A 22,754-nucleotide genomic window follows, 5' to 3' on the forward strand; every position below is an offset into this window, starting at 1 on the left:
ATGTGAGAAATATGTATGAAAATAAATGAGTTGTGAAATTGGGCCAAATTCTTGTTCCCATTCCTATATTTCTTAATCTATTCAAGTATATGATGGAGGTATAAGAATCTGGCCAGATGTGAAAACTCACCTATAAGCTAAAGGATAGACCCTCAAAATTCATCACCAGTACAACTTTGAGGCGGAGGTGAGGAATACAGAAAGTTGAGGTATTTTATATGATAAACTGTTTTATGGTGTGACTGGTGTACAAACTGGTCTTTCTCTTCCCAACTCAAACTAACAGACCTCTAGCTATGATTATGAGTAAAACATATGAAAAACTATTAATAACACAGACATGTCTTTGAGAGGAAGGTCAATGCTAAGGAGTTAATGTTACATTTTTGGTCCCTGAGAAGGTAGAACACCAAGATTCCATCAAATCCTGCTTGATGGGTGAACTATTTCCATGGTGTCAGACACAGTAAGGACAACTTCATCAGACCACTGGAGCCAACTGATCAGTCATGAACACATCTAAACTAAAGCTTCTTCTCTCTGCAGGTTCCTACTCAGTCCCAGGAATTCTAAGTCAGGATCAAGCAGGCATCAAAGAAGAGTGATGGGCAGAGCTCTGCAGATTGCTCTTTTGCGTTAGTTGAGAAGCTCAGAAAAGAGAGGTATCATCTCCCAATAAGAATTAGGCAGCCCGACAGTAGCCTGTGACCAACAAACACCTCAGTCTCCGTGGACTCATCCACGCCTACAGACGGTGCATCTCAAGCACTTTACAGATGTCTAGGAACTGGCCTCTAGAAGTGAGCACAGTATTTACAAAGAGCTGAGAGGTCAATGAAGAAGGAAGATGAGAGGTGACTGCCTACTTTAATAGTACTTTCTTCTATCAGATGAGAAACCCAAAGAAAAACCCAAAGATCAATCTATTGACTACACCTAGAATCAACTTCTGGAAATAAAACTGCAGATAACAAATTGGCTTGAAAAGTAGGAATTGAAAGAATATTTCTTATTGCTGAATCAAGAGCAGCAAAGTGTATTTCACTAACTTTCTAATGTGAAAAGACCATAATAACATCTGAGTGATGATACCCCCTGAAGACCCACCTGTGGGGAGTTCTTGCTCCCCATGTGGCAGTGGAGAGACTGCCCTTCCTCTCTGGATTCTTCTTTGCAGAGATGGAGCAGTCCTATAGAACAGCAAAGTACTCAGGGTGATCTCGGTGCTGGGTTTGGGTTAGAATCCTTAATAGGCCCTACACTTGACCACTGAGCAGAACAGGAAGCAATCTTTTTAAATGCAAAGATTCAGAGGAGAAAACAAGGCATTGTCCAAGTAAGAGAGGAGAGACATGGCCTATTTAGATATCTATCCAGGTAAATGTGCAAGTTTTGATCACAAACATAAGATTTTACAGGAGGCTTGAAAACAAATGGACAATTTTTTCCTTAGTTTTATCAAAGATAAAACCCAGAGAATAGCATAATAATGAAAATGTTTACTTTTGGAAAGATCACTGTAAGACCTATTCCCTTTCTCTTTAAAGCTTTTATTTTTTTTAATTCCAAATAAATTATAAAAACACAGATTTGTAAAATAAATACTGTAAGTCAGAAGTTATATGCTGTATGTCAAACTTGAAAAGTAGGCTGTTAGACTGCTGGTCATGTCAATTACTTCCAGGCTGCAGTCACACTTGGAATACAATGGATGATATGAATTGCATTCCACTGGAAGAAAAGCTGTGCATCCTACCAAAGTAATCTGCTAAACAGATATAAATTTGGAAGAGTCTAACTATTCACTATAACTTACCACCTTCAAGAGACGACAAGTTGTTTATACTTCGAGTTTTTATTTTACTAAAAAAAAAAAAATCATAGGGAGATAATCCAGAAAATATCACCTCTAAGTATCTATGGAATAACCACGGATTAACTGCAATCAGGAACATCAATAGATTGATTTAAATAAACTAAGCTTCACATGTGAATTGCAACCAAAAAAAATGGTAATTTCCATGAACTTTCTTATGATACTTGTATAGCCACATGTATTTTTTGAATATCTCAACTCCTTACCTAAGAAACTATTTATACACCTACATTTTTAGAAAATTCAGTTCAATAAATTAAGGCCTGTATTCCTAAAAATACTGATGATAAAAAACAAACCTTCAAGAGTTGATAAAAAGAGTAATGGATTTCTGAGCATTTATTAACTATCAGTTACTATAAGATTTAGAAAATTTTTTAAATAATCTTGCTGCTGTTAGTTCACAGCTCACTGACAACTCATGATCATCCAATGTACTTTTAATTCATAAGGGTGTTTTTTGCTCTATCCTTGTTTTATTTAGCCTCTTTATTCAACACTTTAGGGAACTATCCCTTAGGTCTTTAGAGATGTTCTTTTTATCTAAAAAAAAAAAAAATACATTTTTTTCTATTGACATTCCTTAGTAATTTTAACTGGGTATTATTAAATTCCATGTTCTACTTCACCAAGTCAATCCCATCACTTTACTCAATCTCATTTTTCAACTTGGCTTAGTTCCCTATTTAGACAAAACACTGCCCTGAGGGCTTCCCTGGTGGTCCAGTGGTTAAGACTGCACTTCCACTGCATGGGGCACCGTTTCAATCCCTGGTAGGGAAATCCCACAAGTCTCGCAGGGTGGGATGGGGTGAACAATATTGCAGATGAAGTATATAGATATCTTGATGAATATTTGCGTCACTCTGTGCCTTGTTACTATTTCATACACATGGAAGATTACTATAGACAGGCAGATGACCTCTTTTGATCCAAATGCTGGGATAATTCATGGCTATTTTGCATTTCAGAAGTTTAATGAGAGATTGGGTGAGGGACTACAGAGTGCTTTGTCATCTCAAACAACAGGGAGATGGTTAAACTGTTTTCATTTTTGCTAGAAATTCTTCCTAAAACTATGTGTGTTCCAATTTGTAGCAAAAAAAAAAAAAAAAAAACTTAAGCTTAATTGTGTCCTTTAACTTGTTCCTGAACTCATATGTGCCACTGAACAGGTACTATCTCATTTAACAGCCTTATTATCAACTTAAATAATTTCTTCTTAGTGGACACAATGCTTGCTGAATGAGAACATGGGTAAATTTAATACTGGATCCCAGTTATATTAGACTGAATACAAATAAAATACCTCATGCTACTTAGTCAATTGTCTTTCATTGGATTATAACACATACTGAAAGGGTCAACTTACTCTAGCGTGTCTTTCATCTTGATTCTCTTCCAATAAATAATATTCTATAATTTATAACTGCTTTGAACATTTATAGTTTGAATAGTGAAATACTAAAGTATAATCATGGAAGTTGCATTATTCTAATTTAAGAGAACACACACACAGTAATAGTCAAATTAAGTGAATAGTTCAAGTGATAAAGGCACTGAAATTGATTTGAGCTACTGAAAATCATCCTGCAAATGGAACAGTATATGGTATCCATTCACTCTTCTCTGTTTCCAATTAAAATGTCTAGGAGTCAGGGGTAGGAGAGTCAACACATCAGAGGATTAAAAACAATTAAATGTATATACCTCTGATTTGGATGGAACACCTGAATGTTACACATGCTTAATGCAAAATAACAAGACTAAAGACACATTTACTGTAGAGTCAGATTTCAAGACAACACCTTCTCCCATTTCCAAAGTAAGCTTCTAAATAAGAATATCTGTTCCCCTTCAAACACTAACCAGAATAGGCCCGTTCTATTTAAATAATGATAGTGTTTTAAAAGCAAAGAGTATTCATCAAAGCTTCCAGGTTAATGGCAATGAACATAAGATTCGTCTCATCTGAGAGAGATGACACTCAGGCAACCATAGAGCAACTTCAGAGAACAGAAGGCTGAGTCCACACTCCAGTGCTAAGCAACGCATCCTCATTCTCCACCAGCCTATTCATCATATACAAGCAACTCCAACACAAGCCATTTACTTGTGTAAATTTACTCTTCTACTTCACATCAAATTAGGACCAGAAACCATATCTTCTTTCTGTTCCTCAAGCCATACAATTCCTTGTCACATCCTAGTCCGTTTTCACATTAGATTTGTTCATCTCCCCCAGGTTGAAGTTGAACTCTTTGAACACCTGTATAAGGACAATTCCAACGGAGACAGTGGTGAACCCACAGGCCATGCCCAAGAAGTCCACCAGACCCACGTTGCTCCACTCTCGGAAGAGGATGGCTGAGGCCAGCAAGACCAGTGTGGTGAACACCACGTAGTAGATGGCCCCAAACACAGAGGAGTCGAAGCACTCGAGGGCCTTGTTGATGTACCTGAACTGGACGATGATACTGCAGCCAAGCACGGCTAGGAGCACCAGGCACAGGCAGAGGGCCCGCTGACTAGATGGGTTGTTGTGGAAGATGTCTTGGGCAGCCAGCCCAATGCCCTTGGTGGAAGGCACGGTGAAACTCCCCAGCAAGGAGCAGATGCTGATGTAGACCATGATGTTGGTGGGCCCGTGGGCCGGTGCGATCCAGAAGATGAGCAGCAGCAGCATGAGCAGCACGATGCACAGATAGCCCACAAACACTGGAAAAGAGGGGGCACACAGTGACTGGGGGGCTAGCAGAGCAGCCCCCATCATATGCCCCACCACCTGCCCCTGCCCTCGTCACCAGGACACTCCACTGCTCCAGGTGTGCTTAACCACACCCACTGAGCTCATTCCACAAAAATGTTTTCCCATCACTATTTTCACCATTAAAAAATTCATAGCTCCTACATATTACAAATCAATAAATAAGTCTTCTATTAGTAATATTTTATAACATTAAAAGTCAACATATACACTATGAGATTTTTTCTTTTTCTTTTTTGCGCACATGGCATGGCACGCAGAACTATCCCCAGCAGGGATCAGACCCATGCCGCAAGCAGCGGAAACAAAGAGTCCCAACCACTGGACTGCCTGGGAAGTCTCAAGAATTTTTTTTAAGCCAGTCCACAAGATGGTCAATTCAACAAACCCTAGGCAGAGTATTCCTGTTGGGGGAGGGCAGGGAAGGAGAGTCATGTGGGGTCTTAAAGAACATGAGGGAAAACTGTGGGGTGTCTCTGGCTGTGGCAGGGACTGAGGGCTACACGCAGAGGCCAAGGGTCCTCAGGTGTGTAGAGAGTTTCACACAACAAAAAATCATCAGATTCTCCTCACAACTTCTGAATATCACCTTGGACAGGTAACTGAAAAATGTTTATAATAATCAGAGCCTAAAACCTGTTTTATGTATAAAACAAAGTAATTTGGCAAGCATTTAATATATATTGAATTTTTCAGTACTTCAAGAGTTATTTTCCATTTCAGAAGATCCCACTGCTGGGAGTTCCCTTGTGGCCAGGTAGTTAGGATTCCAGGCTTTCACCGACAGATTCAGGGTTTAACCCCAGGTCAGGGAACTGAGATCCTGCAAGCTGTGTGGTCCAGCCAAAGAAAAATAATAAAAGAAGAAGAAGATCCCACTGATGATGGCAAAATCCCAAGTGAGTCAATAAGATAACACCTCCACATCATCTGTTTTGCACCTGCCAGATTGTCAGCAACTCCACATATGCTATGGGGTCTGCTGGCTTTAATGTATCTATTCCTGTGGCTATACTTGAGCATTCTATTTTATTCCAAAGTATTATTCTTAGGGCATTATGTTGACTGCTATTTATATGTACAAGGAAGTTGTATTTTCCATGAATTTCATTCCCAGATTGTAAAGTGGGTGCTAGGCACTGGGCCTGAGAGGGCTGGGTACAGCCTGGACATGCCAGCAAACAGGTGGTGGGAGTCCCCTCTTCCCCAAGGGTAAGGAAAAGGACCTTGGAGGTCTGCTGCAAGAGAGGATTCGGGAAGACACTACAGCTGAAAGCTGTCTGGGAGCCTGACCTATAAACAGGGGAAGAGGTAGTGAAGGGCAGAGAGAGCAGTGTGCACAAGGGTGTTATAAAATATTGCAAAAGCATGGGCTGTGTTTGTGGAAAAATCAGAAAAAGCAGCTGAGCCTGAATGTGTAGCAGATTTCCCTGGTGGTTCAGATGGTAAAGAATCTGCCTGCAATGCAGGAGACCTGGTTCAATCCCTGGGTCGGGAAGATCCACTGGAGAAGGAATGGCTACCTCCTCCCGTAATCTTGCCTGGAGAATCCCATGAACAGAGAAGCTTCATGGGCTACAGTCTGTGGGTCACAAAGAGTAGAACATGACTGAGCAACTAACATTGAATGTGCAGGAGTTTCGTCTTTTGAATCTCATGGGGATGGGTGTTGGGGGTGGGAGGGTGGTGATTGCAGTTATCAAAAAAGGAATGAAAGAGAACCTAGGTAAAAAATATATACCAAAGAACAAACAAAAAACACATACGGAGCTCTATAGGGTCTCTAAAGATGAATTAAATCAGGCCTTGGCTCTCAGAGAGCTTCACAACAGAAGGAGGAACCAAGGCCTGGACACATGGTGGTCCTAAGGGAAACAACATGTGGGAGAGCCGCAGAACTGGCACCCGTTGTGCTATGGACAGGGAGGCAATGTCAACGTACAAGGTCCAGTCCCAAGAGGCAGCAAAGGGGCCAGGTCAGCAGGGCAGCCCCAGGGGACAGCCGTGGACAGTGGTGAGCAAAGAGGAACCAAGGGCCTGGAGGACAGACCACACAGCAGGGCAGGGCAGAGGGTACAGCTCCCCTGGGGAGAGCCACGATGGAGGCAGCAAGCTCTCTGGCAGTGAGGCCTGAGTTACCTGGATTGGTCAGCTTCTCCTCCAACTCAGCCTGAGTAGTCACACTCTCAGATTTCGGGGAATGGATAATCAGCACGACAGAACCCGCACAGCTTAGCAGACACCCCAACTTGCCCAAGATGTTGAGCTTTTCTTTCAGAAGATAAGAAGCTAAAATGGACCTTCAATTTTAAAATAAGAAATGATTAAATCAAACTATCTGACCTGTTTCTTCTCATTGCAGATGTTATTAAAGCTACCTTTTCTTTATAGTCACGTTTTATTTTTAAATTAGTTTTTAAGTGTAGAAGGATTAGGAATTTATTGAAGCTGCTATTTCAGTGCAAACAGGATTTTCATACCAATTCCATGCACAGCCAATATATAATGATACTCTTAAGTCATACCACGGTATTATTTCAGTAGATATGAAATATACCAGGATAGAAAAATAAGTTTTATGATTGGCCAAAAATTACAATATTGCTTCCATATTTTTAAAAGTAAACAGTCCAAAAAAACTATGTTAAGTAGGATATTAAAGTTGTTAAAATAATTACAAGTAATTTATGATCAAAACACTTATGTTAAAATGAAGTAAATTAAGAAAGTGCACAAAAAGGAAAAAATCAAAACGCTAACAGAAATTCAATTATGATAGAAAGAATCTGGGTGATTACTTTTAAAATGTGATCACATTACTTCTTTAATGCAAGAAAAAACATTCCTCATAAAACATCTATAATTTTAAGGCTGGTGATTTGTAGTTGTTCAGTTGACAAGTTGTGTCTAACTCTTTGCAACCCAATGGACTGCAACATGCCAGGCTTCCCTATTCTTCACTATTTCCTGGAGTTGGCACAAATTCATGTCTATTGAGGCAGTGATGTTATCTAACCATCTCATACTCTGCCGCCCACCTTTCATTTTGCCTTCAATCCTTCCCAGCATCAGGGTCTTTTCCAGTGAGCTGGCTCTTCGCATCAGGTGCCCAAACGATTGGAGCTTCAGCTTCAGCATCAGTCCTTCCAATAAATATTCAGGGTTGATTTCCTTTAGGATGGACTGGTTGGATCTCCTTGCAGTCCAAGGGACTCTCAAGAGTCTTCTCCAGCACCACAATTTGAAGCATCCATTCTTCGGCACTCAGCCTGCTTTACGGTCCAACTCTCACATCTGCATATGATCACTGGAAAAACTATACCTTTGACTATACAGACCTTTGTTGGCCAAGTAATGTCTCTGCTTTTTAATATGCTGTCTAGGTTTGTCACAGCTTTCCTTTCACGGAGCAAACATCTTTTAATTTCATGGCTGTTGTCACCTTCCTCAATGATTTTGGAGCCCAAGAAAATAAAATCTGTCACTGCTTCCACTATTTCCCCTTCTGTTTGCCAAGAAGTGATGGGACTGGATGCCATGATCTTATTTTTAGTTTTTTGTTTGTTTTAATTAATTTGAAGGATAATTGCTTCATGGTATTGCATTGGTTTCTACCAAACATCAACATGAAACAGCCATAGGTTTACCCATGGCCCCTCCCTGATCTTATTTTTTGAATGCTCGGTTTTAAGCCAGCTTTTTCACTCTCTTCTTTCACCTTCATCAAGAGGCTCTTTAGTTCTGCTTCACTTTCTAAAGCTGGTAATAGTGTTTCTTAGTTCCCTGTATATAATTTGAATTGGGAAACCTGGGCTTTTTCTAAATCATGGGATTGGTCATTGTCAATTTGCTACTGTCCATGCCAAAGGCACTCAGAGAATAGGAACATCTTATAGGGAGGACACACAAGACCCAGATATATACAGGACTATTTCCAATAATCATTTCACAGATAAGGAAACCAAGCCTCAGAAATGATCAGCATTTAACCCAAAGCCACAAAGCTAACAAGAGGTGAAGCCATGGAGAGGTCAAAACTTCCATTTTTCCCTTACAGCACTTTATGTCCCGGTCCCCAAGGAGACCCAGCAGTGCAGTTGAGAAAAATAAGCAACATATTTGAAGAAACCATATGGGATACTATAATACGCAAAGTGAAAGTGATGTCGCTCAGTCATGTCCGACTCTTTGCGACCCCGTGGACTGTAGCCCACCAGGCTCCTCCGTCCATGGCATTCTCCAGGCAAGAATACTGGAGTGGGTTGCCATTTCCTTCTCCAGGGGATCTTCCAGACCCAGGGGTCGAACCCAGATCTCCCACATTGCAGATAGATGCTTTAACCTCTGTGCCACCTGGGAAGCCCCACTATAATACAAAACTGGATATTAAATTGGGGGGCTCCAAATAGCTGCACAGAGAGGTGGAAACCACAGGAGTGGGAAGCTCCAAGTAGAAAGAAAGAGCCTGGCGTCAGCCTGAGACAATGGGTGGGCCTACGATGGCAAGAGGGGAAGGGGCTGCCATGCATGAAAGAAAGGGGCAGGGACAATCCTGGACCATGAGGCCAACTCATCTTTTAGTCCACTCTTAGTATTACACCAGAGTACAGTTAAACAGTACTTTTACAAAATAGAGTGTCTAACAGAAAATTGGAGGGATACCCTTTCTCCTCTCTTCCTGGGCTGCAGTAACTTCAGCTTACTACCTTTTGAGCCAAGATTAAACAAAAAGCATACAGAAGCTCTTTGACTTAAGTCAGGAGTCAACAGACTATGGCTGAAGGCCCAAGGCAGCCAGCCCTTCACCTGTTTTTGTAAATAACATCTTACTGGATCACAACCACATCCATACAGTTAGTCAGCTCTGTGGCTACTTTCTACCATGATGGCAGAGGCAAGCAGCTAAAAGAGGCCACAAGGCCCACAAAGCCTAAAATGTTCACCATCTGGCCCTGTACAGAAAAAGGTGGCCACTCCCAAAGTTAAATGATCTACAGAACTAAGCACACATCTACTTGGACAGTTGGCCTGAGATGGAAGCACAAGTTACGTGTTGGCATCAGGGCCACAACACAGAGGAGCAGTATCCTACCAGAAGGCTCCGGGGAGTGGAGCAAGGATGGGAGGGTGGAGTAAGGAGAAGTGTGATAAAAGGAAAGAAAGGGAAAGAAACTTAATGCCAAGAAAGAGTCAATAAACTCTTAATAAACTTATAGTAATAGAAAGCAAACAAAAACATGCTGTACAATTGACAGCAAGGTCTTGAAAATAAATCTGTACACTCTTGTTCATAGCAGCATTACTAACAATAGTGAAAATGTAGAGGCAAATCAAGTGTCTACTGGTGGATGTATGAACAAGTAGACAGAGCACAGAGGGCACAAGGGTACCCTTCTCTCCACACCCTTGTCAGTACTTCAGTTCAGTTCAGTCGCTCAGTCGTGTCCGACTCTTTGCGACCCCATGAATCGCAGCATGCCAGGCCTCCCTGTCCATCACCAACTCCCAGAGTTCACTCAGACTCACGTCCATCGAGTTGGCGATGCCATCCAGCCATCTCATCCTCTGTCATCCCCTTCTCCTCCTGCCCCCAATCCCTCCCAGCATCAGGGTCTTTTCCAACGAGTCAACTCTTCGCATGAGGTGGCCAAAGTACTGGAGTTTCAGCTTTAGCATCATTCCTTCCAAAGAAATCCCAGGACTGATCTCCTTCAGAATGGACTGGTTGGATCTCCTTGCAGTCCAAGGGACTCTCAAGAGTCTTCTCCAACACCACAGTTCAAAAGCATCAATTCTTCGGAGCTCAGCCTTCTTCACAGTCCAACTCTCACATCCATACATGACCACAGGAAAAACCATAGCCTTGACTAGATGGACCTTTGTTGGCAAAGTAATGTCTCTGCTTTTGAATATACTTCTTGCTTATTTTTTATGGGTCATTCTAACAGGTGTGAGGTGTATCTCACTATGGTTTTGATATGGATTTCCCTGATGACTAATGATATTGTGCATTTTTCTGAGAGGGTAACAGGCAGGAAGACCAGGGGTCTCCAAACGGAGGAAATATGCTGCAAGTGTCAGACAATTTTTATCTCTCCCTTAAGCTGCAATAGGAAACAAACTACAAGTGTCACATTTTTTCTTGTAAAATTCTGTGTTGCCAAGACACCTGGTTCCACCTGAACCTAACTTGTCTCAAACCTTGAGCTAACCAATGCATTTTTCTTAGGGAAATGTTTTTCTTAAGCTATGTTAATCAAACTATGTATTTGCTTTGGAATTTGCCTTTCTTCAAAATAGTTTCACCTAAGACTAACTTTTAGCTGATAACAGCTCAACAAACCAGTATTCATATCAATTATTTTACGGCTGAGAGATGACATACCTCGTGCCATTCAATCTCAAAAATGCATACTGTGGGAGAGGGGCCTGGTGAAACTCCGTCACCCTTGAGGTGTCTCTCTTATCTGATTCATAGCTTTCTAACAGACATAAAACAGCTTGCTAAAACTAGCAAGGGGGGCACTCTCCGGCCCGCTTTTGATGTCTGTGTCAGAAGCTTTCCTTGTCCCTTTCCACTTTAATAAAACTCTGCTATACAAAAGCTCTTGAGTGATCAAGCCCGGTCCCTGGTCCTGAAGTTAAATCATCTTCTTCAGAGATCACGATATCTGACACCATTAACCGAAAGCTATCATTTTCATGTACCTATTGCCCATATGTATGTCTTCTTTGGAAAAATATTTGTTCACTTCTTCTGCTTAATTTTTAAATCAGATTTTTTATGGGCATTTTGGTATTGAGTTCTTTATATAATTTGGATATTAACCCCTTATCCTATTATGATTTGTAAATTCTTTCCCATTCTATAAATTGCCTTTTTTTTTGTTTATGGTTTTCATTGCTGTGGTGAAGCATTTTAGTTTGGTGTAGTCCTTCTTACTTACTTTTTTGCATTTGCTGCCTTTGCTTTTGATATCAGACCCAAAAAATGTGTAACACCAATATCAAGTAGCTTACTCCTTATACTTTTCTTCCAGGAGTTTTTTGGGCTTTTTTTTGGTATGGTTTCAGGTCTTAGGTTTTGAGTTGATTTTTGTGTAAAATCACAAAGTAAAATAGTGATCTAGTTTCATTCTTTTATATGTGGACTTTACCAGTTATCAGGAAGAGACTATCCTTTCTCCATTACATATTCTTGATACTTTTGTCTTAATCGCCCATACATGTGTGGGTTTTATCTGGGTTCTCCATTCTGTTTCACTGATCTATATGTCCATTTGTATGCCAATACCATATTGTTTGGATTACTATAGCTGACAATATAATTTGAAGTCAGGAAATGTGATGCCTCCAGCTTCGTTCTTTCTCAAGATTGCTTTGTCTATCTTTGTCTTTTGCAGGTCCACACAAATTTTAAAAATTGATAGTCCTCTTTCTATGAAAAAAATGCCACTGGAATCTTGATAGGGATTGCACTGAATCTGAAGTTGCATTGGACAGCATGGACATTTTAACAACATTAATTCTTTCAATGTATAAGCATGGAAGACCTTTGCCTTTATTTGTGTCTTCTTCAATTTTTTTCATCAATGTCAATGGTTTTTAGTGTACAAGTTTTGCTTTCTTAGTTAAATTTATTCCTAGGTATTTTATTGTTTTTGATGCAACTGTAAATTGTTTTCTTAACTTCTTTCTCTGATAGCTCATTCTTAGACTGTAAAAATGTAACTGATTTTTATACACTGATGTTTGTATCTTGAACTTCATTAGATTTATTTACTAGTTTAATAGTTTTTTGTTAGAGTCTTTAGGATTTTCTATATTAAGTTATCTCCAAATGGGAACAATTTTACTTCTTTCTTTCCCATGTAGATGCATTTTATTGCATTTTCTTGCCTTCCTCTAGTTTAATTTTCAGTATTATATTGAACAAAAGTGGCAAGAGTAGGCATCCTTGTCTTATTAATGATCTTAGAGAGAAAGCATTTGGCTTTTCACTGTTAAGTATGAAGCCAGCTGTGAAACTGTCATATATGATCTTTATTACATTGCAGTATGTTCCCTTTGTACCCAGTTTGTTCAGAGTTTTTATCATGACTAGATATGGAATTTTGCCAAATGCTTTTTCTGCATCTACCGAGATGATCATATGATTCTCATCCTTCATTCTGTTAATGTGGCATAGCAGGTTGATTGATTTATGGATGTTGAACCATCCCTGCATCCCTGATACAAATCCCATTTGGTCATGGTTTATGATTTTCTAGTGTATTGTTGAATTAAGTTTACTAATATTACAAATTTTTGCATCAATATTCTTCAATGATATTGGTAAGTTATTTCCTTTTTGGAGTGTACTTATGTGGTTGGAATTATAGTAATGCTGCTGCTGCTGCTAAGTCGCTTCAGTCGTGTCCGACTCTGTGCGACCCCATAGACGGCAGCCCACCAGGCTCCCCCAGTCCCTGGGATTCTCCAGGCAAGAACACTGGAGTAGGTTGCCCTTTCCTTCTCCAAAGCATGAAAGTGAAAAGTGAAAGTGAAGTTGCTCAGTTGTGTCCAACTCTTAGCGACCCCATGGACAGGAGCCTACCAGGCTCCTCCGCCCATGGGATTTTCCAGGCAAGAGTACTGGAGTGGGGTGCCATTGCCTTCTCCGATAGTAATGCTAGTTTTGTAAAATGAGTTTGGAAGTGTTCCCTCCTCTTCAGTTTTTGGGAAGATTTGAGAAGGTATTAATTCTCCTTTAAAGATTGGCTAGAACTCACTTGTGTAGCTAAAGATTGGAGAGAATTCACTTGTGTAGCCATCTCTTCCACAAACTTTTCTGTGTTGGGATGTTTTAAATTACTGATTCAATTTTCTTAGCCTGTTTAGATTTTCTGTTTCTTCATGATCTAGTCATGTTAAGATACATGCTTTAGAAATTTATCGGTTATTTCCAAGATTATCCAATTTATTGGTATGTAATTGTTCATAGTAGTATCTTATGATCTTTCTATGTCTGTAGTTCAGTTGTAAAGCCTCATTTTTCATTTCTGACTTTATTTATTTGAATCTTCTCTCCTTTTCATTAGGTAATCTAGCTAAAAGTTTCTCAATTTTATCAAAAAAAGGGAGCTCTTAGTTTTGTAAAGCATCTCTACTGTTTTTATGGACACTGTATCATTTATTTCTGTTTCGCTTTTTATTTCCTTCCTTCTGCATACATTGGGGATAGTTTGCTCTTTTCCTAGTTTCTTGAGAGGAAAAATTAACTTGTTTATTTGATATATTTCTTTTGTCTTAACGAACGTGTTTATTGATGTAAACTTCCCTCTTGGATCTGCTTTTGTAGCATCCCACAGGTTTTGATATATTAGATTTCCATTTTCTTTTGTTTCAAGATATTTTTGGATATCCTATTTGATTTCTTCTTTGACACACTGTTCAAGAGTGTATATCAAATATTTACATATTTGTGAATTTTCCAGCTTTTCTCCTGTTGTTGATTTGTAGTTTCATTCCACTCTGGTCAGAAAAGATACAAGGCATGATTTCAATCTTCTTAAATTTGAGAAGACTTGTCTGTAAGCTCTAATAGGTTGTATCCTGGAAAATGTCTCCTGCACACTTGAGAAGAATGTGTACTATGCTGCTGTTGGACCGGATAGTCTGTATATGTTGTTGTTCAGTCACTCAATCATGTCTAATGCTTTGAGACCCTATGGACTGCAGCATGCCAGGCTTCCCTGTCCTTCACTATCTCCCAGAGCTTGCTCAAACTCACGTCCATTGAGTCAGTGGTGCCTCCCAACTTCTATAGTCCCTTATCCTCCTGCCTTCAATCTTTCCCATAATCAGGGTCTTTTCTAATGACTCGGCTCTTTGCATCAGTTGGCCAAAATATTGGAACTTCAGCAACAATATTTCCAATGAATATTCAGGATTGACTTCCTTTAGGATTGACTGATGTGATCTCCTTGCAGTCCAAGGGACTCTCAAGAATGTTCCTCAACACCACAGTTCAACAGCATCAATTCTTCAGCATCCAGCCTTTTTGATGGTCCAACTCTCATATCCATACATGACTACTGGAAAAACGATAAGCTTTGACTACACAGACCTTTGTTGGCAATGGCTTTGCTTTTTAATACGCTGTCTAGCTTTGGCATAGATTTTCTTCTGAGGAGAAAGCATGTTTTAATTTCACGCTGCAGTCACCATCTGCAATGATTTTGGAGCCCACAGAAATAAAGTCTGTCACTGTTTCCATTGTTTCCCCATCTATTAGCCCTGAAGTAATGGGACCAGATGCCACGATCGTTGTTTTTGGAACGCTGAGTTTTAAGCCCGCTTTTTTTCACTCTTCATTTTCACCTTCATCAAGAGGCTCTTTAGTTCCTCTTCATTTTCTGCCATAAGGGTGGTGTCACCTCCATATCTGAGGTTATTGATATTTCTCCTAGCAATCTTGATTTCAGCTGGTGATTCATCCAGTCCAGCATTTCACATGATGTACTCTGCATAGAAGTTAAACAAGCAGGGTGACAATATACAGCCTTGACGTACTCCTTCCCCAATTTTGAACCAGTCTGTTGTTCCATGTCCAGTTCTAACTGTTGCTTCTTGACCTGCATACATGTTTTGCAGGAGGCAGGTAAGGTGGTCTGGTATTCCCATCTCTTGAAGAATTTTCCACCGTTTGTTGTGATCCACACAGTCAAAGACTTTGGCATAATCAATAAAGCAGAAATAAATGTTTTTCTGGAATTCTCTTGCTTTTTTGATGATCCAGCAGATGTTGGCAATTTGATCTCCGGTTCCCCTATCTTTTCTAAATCCAGCTTGAACATCTGGAAGTTCTTGGTTCCAGAAGTATCATCCTCTTTTCTCCTGGCCTGAACGATCTCTGCTCAGAAATACACTGATAATCTTATAAGGGTTTCCTTCTATGAATTTTTTCCGTTGCTTCTTTCAAAATTCTCTCTTTGACTTTAATCTTAGATAGCTTTATTATGTGTATTGAACAAGATCATTTCAGACTGAAATTTTAACGAAACTTATTAAAAGACGTTTACTTCTTGGAAGGAAAGTTATGACCAACCTATATAGCATATTCAGAAGCAGAGACATTACTTTGCCAACAAAGGTCCGTCTAGTCAAGGCTATGGTTTTTCTGTGGTCATGTGTGGATGTGAGAGTTGGACTGTGAAGAAAGCTGAGCGCTGAAGAATTGATGCTTTTGAATTGAAGTGTTGGAGAAGACTCTTGAGAGTCCCTTGGACTGCAAAGAGATCCAACCAGTCCATTCTGAAGGAGATCAGCCCTGGGATTTCTTTGGAAGGAATGATGCTAAAGCTGAAACTCCAGTACTTTGGCCACCTCATGCAAAGAGTTGACTCATTGGAAAAGACCCTGATGCTGGGAGGGATTGGGGGCAGGAGGAGAAGGGGACGACAGAGGATGAGATGGCTGGATGGCATCACTGACTCAATGGACGTGAGTCTGAGTGAACTTCAGGAGTTGGTGATGGACAGGGAGGCCTGGCGTGCTGCAATTCATGGGGTTGCAAAGAGTCGGACATGACTGAGCGACTGAACTGAACTGAACTGATGGCCTTCAAAAACCTGGTTGTCCAAATCTCTCCCCATGTTTGGGAGGGTCTCAGCCACTATTTCTTTACATAAGCTTTCTACTCCTGTCTCTGCTTCTTTTCCTGGGATTCCAATGAAGCCTACATTGTTTCTCTTAACGATGTCATTTAAATACTATGAGCTTTCTTCATTCTTTTTCATTCTTTTTTCTTTTTGATCCTCACACTGGATAATTTCAATTGATCTGTCTTCAAGCTTACTGATTTTTCTGTTTGGCTATCTACTGTTAAAGCTCTCTATTGAATTCTTCAGTTCTGTCATTTCATTCATCAGTTCTAAAATTTCTGTTCGGTTCTTCTTTATATTTTCTGTCTCTTCATTAAACTTTTCATTTTGTTCTTGTACTATTTTCCTGACAAAAAAATAATTAAGAAATAATTAAATGTTTATATGTTATTTTGAAGCTAAGAATCTTCAGCACAATCACTGTGAATTATTTGTTAGGAAATTCATGATCTTCATTTCTTTGGGTGTTACTGGAGGTTCTTTTGGTGGAGTCATGTCTTCTGATTCTTTGTGATTCCTATAGCTTTGCATAAGTGTCTGCACATTTGAAGAAGCAGTCACCTTTTCCAGACTTTATAGGTAAGAGAAAACTTACTACTAAATGATCAATGGATCAGTAAAGAAATCGCAAGGGAAATTAGAAATCACTTTGAAATGAACAAAAATGAAGCAACAACATGCCAAAGCATTTGGGATTCAGTTAAATAGGTACACAGAGAGAAATTTATATACATAAATGCATACAGGACCCAATCCAAATCCAGACTAAAGTGTAGCTGTGGAGGGCTGGTTCTCAGAGTGCTCTCCTGGGGCTGTCAGTCCACCCACTCCCAACATGCATATTGCAGAGGAGGCTTGCAACGTGGCAAGGCACAGCAGAAGGGGCTAGCTTCAAGGAAGCACATGCTGGTGAGGGTCAGGTGTGGGGATACAGGCTAGTGTCTGCACTCACAGAGCCAAACCACAGTCACTCCCACTGTATGGCTGCCAATGATTTCTCTTGCTTTTCTTCCTTGTTCCTAGCCATCTTAATACACTTCTGTTTTGCCAGTCTAGGTGAGACTTTCTCATGGTGCTCTGAAAGTCTTGGGGAAACTGGTTACTTAATCCATTCTTCATTTTCTAGCTAGGGGAACAACATTCTTGATTGTTGTAGGGAGATGTTTTCTGACATCACTCTTTGGTGTCACCTTTTTTCCTGAATTTTCATTTTCTTGATGTTATCCTTTAAATCACGAAAGCTTCTAATTATTATGATGTCCAGTTGATCTATTTTTCTTTTGTTGCTTGTGCTTTCAGTTCAGTTCAGTTCAGTTCAGTTGCTCAGTTCTGTCTGACTCTGCAACCCAGTGGACTGCAGCTTCTTTGCCAGGCTTCCCTGTCCATCACCAACTAAAAGAGACTGCTCAAACTCATGTCCATCAAGTTGGTGACGCCATCCAACCATCTCATCCTCTGTCATCCCCTTCTCCTCCTGCCTTCAGTCTTTCCCAGCATCGGGTCTTTTCCAATGAGTCAGTTCTTCACATCAGGTGGCCAAAGTATTGGAGCTTCAGCATCAGTCCTTCCAATGAATATTCAGGACTGATTTCCTTTAGGATTGAATGGTGTGATCTCCTTGCAGTCCAAGGGACTCAAAAAAAGAATCTTCTCCAACACCACAGTTCAAAAGCATCAATTCTTTGGCACCCAGCCTTTTTGATGGTCCAAGTCTCACATCCATACATGACTACTAGAAAAATGATAGCTTTGACCACACAGACCTTTGTTGGCAAAGTAATGTCTGTGCTTTTTAATACACTATGTTTGGCATAGAAGCAAGTGTCACCTTTAATTATTATTAATTAAATTTAATTAATTAATTTCACGCTGCAGTCACCTTTCTCAGGGATTATGGAGCCCACAAAAATAAAGTCTGTCACTGTTTCCATTGTTTCCCCATCTATTCGCCTTTAAGTAATGGGACCAGAGCCATGATCATTGTTTTCTGAACGTTGAGTTTTAAGCCCACTTTTTCACTCTCCATTTTCACCTTCATCTAGAGGCTCTTTAGTTCCTCTTCATTTTCTGCCGTAAGGGTGGTGTCACCTCCATATCTGAGGTTATTGATATTTCTCCTAGCAATCTTGATTTCAGCTGGTGATTCATCCAGTCCAGCATTTCACATGATGTACTCTGCATAGAAGTTAAACAAGCAGGGTGACAATATACAGCCTTGACGTACTCCTTCCCCAATTTTGAACCAGTCCGTTGTTCCATGTCCAGTTCTAACTGTTGCTTCTTGACCTGCATACATGTTTTGCAGAAGGCAGGTAAGGTGGTCTGGTATTCCCATCTCTTGAAGAATTTTCCACCGTTTGTTGTGATCCACACAGTCAAAGGCTTTGGCGTACTCAATGAAGCAGAAGTAGATGTTTTTCTGGAATTCTCTTGCTTTTTCTATGATCCAGCGGATGTTGGCAATTTGATCTCTGGTTTCTCCGCCTTTTCTAAATCCAGCTTGAACATCTGGACACGTACTATTGAAGCCTAGCTTGAAGAAGTTTGAGCGTAACTTTGCTAGTGTGTGAAACGAGTGTAATTGTGCGGTAGTTTGAGCATTCTTTGGCACTGCCCTTCTTTGGGATTGGAATGAAAACTGACCTTTTCCAGTCCTGTGGCCACTGCTGAGTTTTCCAACTTTGCTGGCATACTGAGTGCAGCACTTTAACAACATCATCTTTTCGGATTTGAGAGAGCTCAACTGGAAATGTGAACGTTAACTTTGTTCACAGTGATGATTTCTAAGGCCCACTTGACTTCACATTCCAGGATGTCTGGCTCTAGGTAAGTGATTACACCATCGTGGTTATCTGGGTCATGAAGATATTTTTTGGAGAGTCCTTCTGTATATTCGTGCCACCGCTCCTTAATATCTTCTTCTTCTGTTAGGTCCATATCGTTTCTGTCCTTCAATGTGTCCATCCATTCATGAAATATTTCCTTGGTAACTCTAATTCTCTTGAAGTAATCTCTAGTCTTTCCCATTCTATTGTTTTCCTCTATTTCCTTGCATTGATCATTTAGGAAGGCTTTCTTATCTCTCTTTGCTATTCTTTGGAACTCTGCATTCAAATGGGTATATCTTTCCTTTTCACCTTTGCCTTTTACTTCTCTTATCTCAGTTATTTGTAAGGCCTCATCAGACAACCATTTTGCCTTTTTGTATTTCTTTTTCTTGGGGATGGTCTTGATCACCATCCTGTACAATGTCACAAACCTCTATCCATAGTTCTTCAGGCACTCTGTCTATCAGATCTAATCCCTTGAATCTATTTGTCACTTCTACTGTATAATCATAAGGGATTTGATTTAGGTCATACCTGAATGGTCTTGTGATTTTCCCTACTTTCTTCAATTTAAGTCTGAATTTGGCAATAAGGAGTTCATGATCTGAGCCACAGTCAGCTCCTGGTCTTGTTTTTGCTGACTGTATAGAGCTTCTCCATCTTCAGCTGCAATGAATATAATCAATCTGATTTTGGTATTGACCTTCTGGTGATGCCCATGGGTAGGTTGTCTCTTATCTAAGAAACCATTGCCTATCCAAGATTACAAAAATTTACATCTATTTTCTCTTAAGAGTTCTACAATTTTAGCTTTTACATTTACATTTGTTTTGTTTTATAATCTATTTCATCTGATCCACAGCCTCTCCAACTTTCTTATGGTTACTACTGGCATAATATATCTTCTTCCTTTCTCTTATATTCAATCGATTTGTATCTCTGAATATACACTATGTCCGAAGTAGAAAGCATATAATTGGATCTTGTTTTTTTAAACCTGCCTGACAACCTTTGCCTTTTAATTGGATTGTTTAGTCCACTGACATTCAAGTTTTACTGATAGATTATCTTAGTTTTTGTTTTCTATGTTTCATGTCTTTTTTTGTTTCCTATTCTTCATTACTCTCTTCTCCATTAAGTGAGTATTTACAGTGTGACATTTTAATTCCTTTAATGATTTTTTTCACTATAGTTTTTTAAAAGTTATTTTCCTAAGGCTTTCTCTAAGGCTTATCAGAATACATGTCAAATTGATACTAACTTTACTACAGTGAGATATTATGTTACTCTTCTTCCTTTCACTACATATATGTTTTTGATGTTTATATGTTTGCTATGTGCATTTTGTTGAAAATGTGGTTTAACATTAGTGGAATAAATTTATTTTCATATGTATAAAAGTGGCACTTTTCAACCTTTGTCATTTTATCTATTGGGATTCTCATATTATTTTAGTCAATTTAAGAAATTCTTTATATCACATTTTAACTATTGTCATATTTGTTGAAATCTTTTTCCTATCCTTCTTATTTTACCTCTCAGTGTAGGAAATTAACCTTTTCATTTTTATTGCTTCAAATGTTTGAAACTTCTTAACCTTCTAAGATACAAAACACATTAAAAGTTTTCTTATACATAGGCTATAAACTCTAGGTACATAGCTAAACTTTTTTTCTCCTCCTTCACAGATTAAATCTCTACATAACTTACTCTGGGTTGTGCTAGAGATGCAGGTTTATTCAGTGAAAATCAGACAGAAATTACTGGTAGCTACATGTCACAGACAGGCAGGTATTAATGGAGATGCTAGTTAACACAATGAGTTCACTGCAGCTTTACTCAGCACACCCTGCACTGCTGAGTGAGATAACACATCTCAACATACTGATCACACAACATGTGACTACACAAATCAGTCCCTGAATGTAGTATCAACAAACCATTCAATGTTGTATTTCACACTTGATGGCCATGCTTAGTTCAGTTAGATCATATTTTGATGCTGCTATGATTAGGATTTAAGTTGATGTCCCTACAAATTGTTTACCAGTTTTCCCAACACTATTTTTTTTTAAAGAATAAGAAACTCTCTTTTTTAAACTTGAGATATGACAACTACATGCAGCTCTTGCTATACTAGATCATTCACTAGACGGAAAAATAATGGTATAAAGCATAATGGCATAGAATAACGGTACAATGGCTCAATGAACAAAATTGGAATGGGGAGGGCAGATCAGAAAGATACATTTAACATTAAATAAAGTGAAATCTACCAAAATTGATGATTATACCATTAACTTATATGCAGAGTACATCATGAGAAATGCTGGGCTGGAAGAAGCACAAGCTGGAATCAAGATTGCCGGGAGAAATATCAATCACCTCAGATATGCAGATGACACCACCCTTATGGCAGAAAGTGAAGAGGAACTCAAAAGCCTCTTGATGAAAGTGAAAGAAGAGAGTGAAAAAGTTGGCTTAAAGTTCAACATTAAGAAAACGAAGATCATGGCATCTGGTCCCATCACTTCATGGCAAATAGATGGGGAAACAGTGTCCGACTTTATTTTGGGGGGCTCCAAAATCACTGCAGATGGTGACTGCAGCCATGAAATTAAAAGACGCTTAGTTCTTGGAGGGAAAGTTATGACCAACCTAGATAGCATATTCAAAAGCAGAGACGTTACTTTGCCAACAAAGGTCCGTCTAGTCAAGGCTATGGTTTTTCCAGTGGTCATGTATGGATGTGAGAGTTGGACTGTGAAGAAAGCTGAGCGCCAAAGAATTGATGCTTTTGAACTGTGGTGTTGGAGAAGACTCTTGAGAGTCCCTTGGACTGCAAGGAGATCCAACCAGTCCATTCTGAAGGAGATCAGCCCTGGGATTTCTTTGGAAGGAATGATGCTAAAGCTGAAACTCCAGTACTTTGACCACCTCATGCGAAGAGCTGACTCAGTGGAACAGACCCTGATGCTGGGAGGGATTGGGGGCAGGAGGAAAAGGGGAGGACAGAGGATGAGATGGCTGGATGGCATCACTGACTCGATGGACATAAGTTTGAGTGAACTCCGGGAGTTGGTGATGGACAGGGAGGCCTGGCATGCTGCGATTCATGGGGTCACAAAGAGTCGGACATGACTGAGCAACTGAATTGACTGACTGAACTGATGAAGAAGATGTTTCTAGTCTCAGAAAACACAAGTCAAAGAGTTTAAGGGTAAAAGATCATGACAAACGTAACTGATCTCATAAGGATCAAAAACAAAATCCAAAAATCAAAACAAACATCACATTCATAATAGAACAGTGTTTCTCAAACAGGGGTGATTTGCCCCACAAAGTGACATTTGCTTATGTCCAAAGACATTTTGGGGAAGAGGAGCTACTGGTATCTGGTGGGTGGAAGCCAGGAATGCTGCTAAACACCCTACAAAGCACAGACTGGACCCTCAAAGCAAAGAATTACCTGGCCCCTAGGTCGATAATATCAAGGCTGAAAAATGCTAATATAGAGAAAGCAAATGATGGAGAAAGTGGGATAGAATTTAGTAATCTGTGTCTGGGGGACCCAATATGAATATTGTTTTGATTATTGTTCTTAACCTTGTATTTTCCTATAATTTGGAAATTAATTC

At 39.7% G+C, this 22,754-nt stretch overlaps 1 protein-coding gene across 1 annotated transcript in view; it reads right to left on the reverse strand.

The window, feature by feature from the left end:
• Positions 1 to 2,422: 2,422 nt before the first annotated feature.
• Positions 2,423 to 22,754, reverse strand: part of NIPA1 (NIPA magnesium transporter 1) — a 46,294-nt gene continuing 25,962 nt past the window's right edge. The window contains exons 4-5 of the mRNA XM_005888586.3: positions 6,783 to 6,943; positions 2,423 to 4,594 (exon numbers count right to left, since the gene is read on the reverse strand). Of these exons, the coding sequence (XP_005888648.1) occupies positions 4,083 to 4,594; positions 6,783 to 6,943 (673 nt within the window). The 3' untranslated portion in view covers positions 2,423 to 4,082. The remainder of the gene's footprint in view (positions 4,595 to 6,782; positions 6,944 to 22,754) is intronic.

Source organism: Bos mutus, chromosome 2 (assembly GCF_027580195.1).
Source record: "Bos mutus isolate GX-2022 chromosome 2, NWIPB_WYAK_1.1, whole genome shotgun sequence".
NCBI classification, from domain to species: Eukaryota; Metazoa; Chordata; class Mammalia; order Artiodactyla; family Bovidae; genus Bos; species Bos mutus.